The sequence below is a fragment of the Cardiocondyla obscurior genome, linkage group LG14 (genome assembly GCF_019399895.1).
Source record: "Cardiocondyla obscurior isolate alpha-2009 linkage group LG14, Cobs3.1, whole genome shotgun sequence".
In the NCBI taxonomy this organism is placed as follows: domain Eukaryota; kingdom Metazoa; phylum Arthropoda; class Insecta; order Hymenoptera; family Formicidae; genus Cardiocondyla; species Cardiocondyla obscurior.
In genome coordinates, this window is record NC_091877.1 from 4,721,743 (window position 1) to 4,729,101 (window position 7,359).

Here is a 7,359-nt window from a genome sequence, read left to right on the forward strand (position 1 = left end):
GTAAGCACGCATGGGCAATGCCATTGAAGACGAAGAGCGGTATTGAAGTCGCCATGGTGATTGCAAAGATACTTCAAGATAATGCAAGATGCCCAAATAATCTTCAAACTGACAAGGGTAAAGAATTTTACAATGGAAATGTGCAGAATTTGTTGAAGAAATATGGTATTAATCACTATTCCACATACTCCATAATGAAAGCGTCAGTTGTCGAGCGGTTTAACCGAACGCTTAAAAATGATATGTGGAAAATGTTTACGCTCAATGGAAATTATAAATGGATCGATTCACTGCAACAGCTTGTTTTGGATTATAACATGCGAAGACATCGAACTATCGGCATGCGACCTATCGACGTTACTCCAGAAAACGCGAAAGAACTCTTGGCAACGGTGTACAGCCGTATAAAGATCGCAGCTCCAGCGCGATTTAAAGTGGATGATTTGGTACGCATAAGCAAGTTCAAAACATTATTTGAAAAAGGTTATACACCAAATTGGACTACCGAAGTGTTTAAAATCATCAAAGTGCAGAAAACTAATCCCACAACGTACTTGTTGGACGATTCTTATGGAAAACACGTCGCTGGAGGATTCTATGAATATGAATTACTCAAAGTAAAAAATCGCGACGTATACCTCGTTGAAAAAGTGCTGCAAAAACGTGGAAATGAAGTTTATGTAAAATGGTTAGGATTTGATAATTCACACAATTCATGGATACACAAAAACAATGTTTTATAAAAAATTTTTTATTTAAATAAAAAATTAATGGAAACATGAAGTATTTATTTATATATTTTACAATGGTATTTTATAATGTCCCCATGGTAAAGTTTCTATGAAACCGGAAACAATATATCGCTTATCATCATATGGACTTAGAGCAGTTTTTTCCTCACGTATAATATACACTTCATGCAGCTTGGATCGTATACACGTCTGCTGACGAGTCATTTCTATTTCCTCATGTAAGCATCGCGTGTAATCGTCAAACGTTATCATCTTCGCGACAACATTACTCTTAACACCTTTAACCTTTTTTATATCTTTTTTACCATTAACTCGCAATGCATACATTTTTGCTCTAAGTCCAACAAATTCCATCATAATCACACCATTGTTTTCATCTTTCATTAAACCTGGTACTTTTTTATTGACAAGTGGAAGACCATAAACATTGTTGGATATATAATCACTCGTATCAAATTTATTAATGTTGCGTTTCATATTATCGTAAACGTCTTCACACTCAATGTGATATATGAGACTATCTGTATCAGTGTACATAATTTTACATTGGTCGTGATATAACGGTCGCATATACTCATGATGAAATTCATATAAACATGTTTTAGATATGTCGAGAATACACATTCCGACGTAAATTGGTTTGTTAAATTTTACCTCAAGTTTGCGCATTTCAATCGCAACCAGATTCTCAGCAAAGACACTGCGACTGTGAAAATTTGGTTTTGAAATCATTGCCTCGGCACCAAATCTACCTTCCCAATGTGTTATAAGCCTAACGTCAACATGATTACGAACATTTTCCATGATTTTGCCAAATACAGCATTGTTCATTAATTTGTATAAATTTTTTTCAAAGTCATTTTTAGCAATCGTTCTAAATTTTGTATTTAGTTCTATATACACCTTAAGCCACGGAGATTGCTTGAATTGTAATACGCGATGTATTTTTGTAATGCGAAGACCATGACGAGCACATTGCTGCAAGTTGCGATAATGAATGATGTAACGTTTCTTTTCGCACAAGGTTGCTAGGAGCTTGTCCTGACGCTTGCCAGGCGGCTTATCATGCGTTGGGCAGAACGGTAAGTCAATGTGCGCATCATGCAAATGTTGCGGATACTCTAAATCAACCTCGAGAATGTAACCATCTGACGAATCTAATGGAACGTCCATCACATTGAAAGTGGAAGCGTTGTCAACCCATTGAAATTCGGCATATGGTAGTGGTTGACACATCGCCCACCCATATAAATTGTTAATATCATAATACATCAAATACGTTGATGGTTTCGTTGAATCATATGATTGCATATATTTATTATTGGCGCAAGCATATCTACTAGAGCATTGGCTTAAGCCCCCACGTATACCACGCTCAATGAACATAACCATGTCAACATCAGTAAGAAGTTCGAATTTAATATCTGTATGTTTTAACATCGCATCCCACGTAAAACCTGGTAGAGTGTAATAATACGCTGGATCAAGTTTATAACTCGATATACAGCTGTCCCTAAAATTCTCAAATATATCAACCAACAACAAAACATCGGTTTTTAAATATAAATCACTATACTCGCCAAGCGTTTTAATTGAGAACCGCTGCCAGATATCAACAGCGTGTGCATAATCACTCTTAGATACTATTTCATCTGTCAATGAACTATAAAACGATTCTCGCGGTGGTAAATATGAATCTTCCAACTTTTTAACGGAATCAATGTATTCATTGGGGAAGATACCTTTACGTGTAAGCAAATCAAAATTTTCATTAATTAAATTAGAAAATTCACGCCGCGACACTCGTAATTTATCTTTACCTAGAAAAGAAGCTAATTTTTCTAAACTGGTATTTAAAAACTTGAATGAGTCAATAAATCGTAATTTTATGCAATCATTTCTATCATCATTAGTGTTTTTAACATTTTTTGTAAACGATATATATTTTTCTTTTGTGATAGGAAGTAACTCTACACTTCCCTCATAAGCTGTAGCTATTTCTTTAATAATAAAATGTGCATTATAACCTGATAAATTGTGGAAAACTATGGGAATACAATTTGAATCCATATAATTTATATTACAATCTTGATGTGCAGGTCCTCTATATCGACCGGTTAAATGACAGTGATCACGCACTCGCGTATCATCGATTGCAAACGGTTTTTCACATATGTGACAATGTTTAGCTTTTTTAAATTCTTCTCACTTGTCCTGCGTAAAACCTATCATTGGTTTAGGATTAGATAAAATCATCTTTACATTGTGGGCTAAATTTCTAAGTTCTTCAGCAAACCATGTGACACAGTTATTATCACGATGAAATCGATACATTGATAAAGAGTCGTCATATGAACAGCATACATACACACAAAAAAATGAATCTTTGATTCACGTATATTTTTATTCTTGAATGCTATTTGCCTTAATTTAAATATAAAATACTTACTTTAGGTCACAATTTACGTTTGCTATAATAACGCATAAGTTTATGTGAAGTATATTTTATTCTTAAGGAACTATTTCTTGAGTGAAACTTGTTATGTGGTTATGACAAACGCGACACATTTATTCCAAAGCTATTTATTCTTGTATCAAGAATAATATACTTTTGAGAGCACGCCATCTACAACTTGTTTTTCCGTTAATGTGTTACTATTCTATCAGTCACATGTGTATCCTCGTGTCTCGTGCCTCGTGCTATGGTGCCCGTATAATCGTGTAGTCGTGCAGTGTCTCGTATCACACAAAAATGGAAAATGCTGAAGGTGATGATGTTTTAATTGAGATATTATTACAATCGTGGAATGTTCCACAACTTATGCAGACTTTCAAAGATAAGTAAAATATTTGCATTGAATATGAATATAACCTATGCATAGAATTGCTCAGTGAGATTGTGCCATATATCATTAAAATATTTTTGTTTGTTATACTATGATTTTAGATAAAGCAATAGATGTTGACCTATTTTTAAACTTAAATGAACAAGATACAAAAGAAATATTAAAAGATTTTCCTCTTGGAATGCAATTAAAATTTTGGAAAAAATACAGTGAATGGAAAAAAAACAATATTGAAACTGATATAGAGGTGAGATATTTTTTATGAATTTAATAACTATAAAATATAAACTTATTAATTATTAGACATTGTAATTGATATAATCTCACAATAAATCTGTTTGTTATAGCTGCATTAGTTCTTTTCGGTTTATTTTCGAAATAAAAAAATAATTTTTAGATTACTAGCCAGTTTAGCTACACAGAACAGATATCTTGTCGAGTTGACATCAATTGTAGTGTTTAATATAGTGATTCAATAGTAATTAATGTTTTAAAATTTTGAGTAAATGAGACACAAATGTTTTTTTGATTTCTTTTTAGAAAAATATTTTTTTTGGCAAAGATGAAACAATGTCTCACATTTTACATGCACTAGATACTCTTAGTAACACAAACAAATTACATGAACAACCTTCAACGTCAAAAGACTTTGTTTTTAATACTTGTGATTCAAATAATATTGTAAGTATTGGATATCATGTTCATTAATTTTGCGAAAGTATAACTGTCAATTAAAATGTCATTAAAAATTTTATTTTTATTGAGTGTTAATTTTTTTATTTTAGAATTTGAACTCACTATCAGATTTAGAAAACGAAGAACAAAATCAACAAACAAGAAAAAGATACATTGAACAACAAGAATTTAGAAAACGAATAACAAAATCGAAAAACAAAAGAAAGACATATTGAACAAAAAGTAGATGATTCAACTTCTTTTGAAAGCAAAAAAATGGTAAATCCAAATATGCTGGCAAAGGAAAATTGGCTGAAAATTATGACAAATTTATTCATCTTTTACCCGATAAATTTATCAATGAAATTTATGTTTTAAAATGGGCTGATATGTTAGGTACTCATTATAAGATAGGAATGGTATTATTATCTCATTTTACTGAAGAATATCCTGTATTTGGTCAAATTAAGTTTATTTTATTTGAAAATGATACAAAAAGTATTTCTTTTATTTTGAAAAATTTTGAAACTTTATTATACTCTACTTTATTTCAAGCGTACAAAGTTACACCTTCTGAGCAATGGGTTTATATTAAACAAAACTCTCTACAGAGTCACTTACCAACTCATATGCGAACAGGTCCAAATGGTAAATGTTACATAAATTTTCGGCATAAATTATAAACATGTATGTATATACATTGCAATATTGTAAAAAAGGGAACATATCTTCTATATAGATTCTATATAAAATATATGTATCTTTTTATATGTATAGAAACAAATTTTTTATAGAGAGAATTATTTTATGTAGATACAAAGCTATTTTATATAGAATACATATAGAATATATATATTATATGGAGTTATTTCTATGCAACTTTGTTCTTAAATAAAATAAAATTTGATTTTGAGTTAAAAATATTTTTTCTTAAATAAAATAAAAATAGTTTTGAATGAAGAATATATTTTTAATTGTTCCTAAGGATAATTTATTCTTCATTTAAACATATTTATACTCGGCGCTATTTTAAGGATAAAAAACATTTGGATCAATGCATATTTACATTGTTTCAAAAATTCATTTTTTTGTGTGAAGTCTCCTATACTAAATACCTTATGATGATTCTGCGCATATGTAGATGTTGTGGGATTAACATTCATCTTTTCCAGAGTACATTCGAGATCGGCGTATACAACAAATGGCATCCGTTCCTTCCTGTTATAATTACTAAAACTTAGCCATTTATCATCTTCACTTGGTAGTTTAATTGCACAATTATTAATTTTTCCACAGTCCACGCTGTGGGTTTCCAATCTTTCATTGGTACCAAAATAGTGCAGACATCTAAAATAATAAAAGTATATTAATATACCATTAAATAATGTAAAATGTTATAACATAAAATTATGATGATATTTACCGGTCGCAAATGTATTTTTTGTTGTTCGTCTTGCTTAGCTGTGAACTGATAAAGCGAGAAAAATTTTTTATCAGAGAAAAATGTCCAATAGCATTGCATTCTTGTGTATATAACAAATGTATATGCCTCTCCCTCTTTTTATCAGCGAGTTGTAATGGTAAAATTTGCTTATTTTCAATACCATATACATTAATTGAAATATTATTTAAGTTCTCAAATTTTTTTATTTGTTTTAAAGTTACTGGAAATTCAATACCTTAAAGATTTAATACTGTTGTATAATGCGGATACGATGTTAATCGTTCAGTATGCGCGTTAGCTGGATATAGAGCGGCCAAAACTGCCCATGCAAAACAAGCATTATCTGTAGATTTCACATTGATTATTGCTCGTTTCTTTTCAATTTCTCGAGGTAATTTAATAACCAGAAAAAGACTCCTCCAAAACTAAGATTCCCTCAAACAAAAATTTCCCAAAAACCCCCACCCCCCTAAAAAAAACTCCGAAAACCAAAACTCCTCTCAAAAAAAAACTTCTCCAAAAAAAATAATTCTCAAAAAAAACTCCTACAAAAAAACTACAAAAAAAAAACTCCTCCAAAATAGAACATAAAATGTGTACATTAATATCAAATACTCTCTATAAAAATAATGAGATCAAATAATTGCGCCAAGAACCTAAAAAAACTAGAAAATTATATTTAAGCAAAATCAAGACTCCCCCAAAAAAAGACTTTCATCAATCAATATCAAATATTCTTTATAAAAATAATGAGATCAAATAATAGCGCCAAAAACCTAAAAGAGCTAAAAAATTTTAAACGTTAAAAATTCATGTAGAACCGTACACACGTAGACCTAGGTTCGCCCCGATAATAAAACGTTAACATTACAAACCCATGTGGAACAGTACAAACGTAGATCTAGGTTCGCCCCGATATGATATAACATGGTAATGTAAAGAATTATATTTAAGCAAAACAAAGACTCCCCCAAAAAAAGACTTTCATCAATCAATATCAAATATTCTTTATAAAAATAATGAGATCAAATAATAGCGCCAAGAACCTGAAGGAGCTAGAAAATTTTAAACATTACAGACCCATGTGAAACCGTAAAACGTAGACCTAGATTCGCCCCGATGATAAAATGTAATTAACATTATAAACCCATGTGGAACCGTAGAACGTTAACCTAGGTTCGCCCCGATATGATATTACATGGTAAAATGTAAAGAAAAAAAAAACTTGACGCTGCGAAACCAAATCTTTAAAATCGAACTCAAATTATAATTTTTTGCTTTTTACGATGTGCTATGCATCAGATTTTTGTAACCACACCGGATGTATATTAAGATTTATAATACATCCGACAGTTCGCAGTCTGTAAAAGTGGGACGGCAAAAAATTTGCTGCATTGCGCATTTTCAATATATTTTTATTTTATATTAAACATATTTTTATGTCATCACCCTTCTTGTTTTTTCTCCCTCACCCTCTTTCCATCTTTTTTTTAAGGACGGGAAAAATTTGTTGCATTGCTTAGTTTTAATATTTTTTATTAGAATTCTTTACTTTTATTATTTTTTTTTTTACATTTTCTATTCAATATTATTTTTTTTGATTTTAAAGATTTGGTTTCATAGAGCCAAATTTTTTTTTTTT

At 30.6% G+C, this 7,359-nt stretch overlaps 1 protein-coding gene across 1 annotated transcript; it reads right to left on the minus strand.

Moving 5' to 3' along the window:
- Positions 1-800: 800 nt before the first annotated feature.
- On the minus strand, positions 801-3,086 carry LOC139108223 (uncharacterized). Its single transcript, XM_070666312.1, has 2 exons — positions 2,962-3,086; positions 801-2,856 (listed from the first exon to the last, which is right to left on the minus strand). The coding sequence occupies exons 1-2, from the start codon at positions 3,084-3,086 to the stop codon at positions 801-803; spliced, it is 2,181 nt and encodes a 726-aa protein (XP_070522413.1).
- Between the last annotated feature and the right edge of the window lie 4,273 nt (positions 3,087-7,359).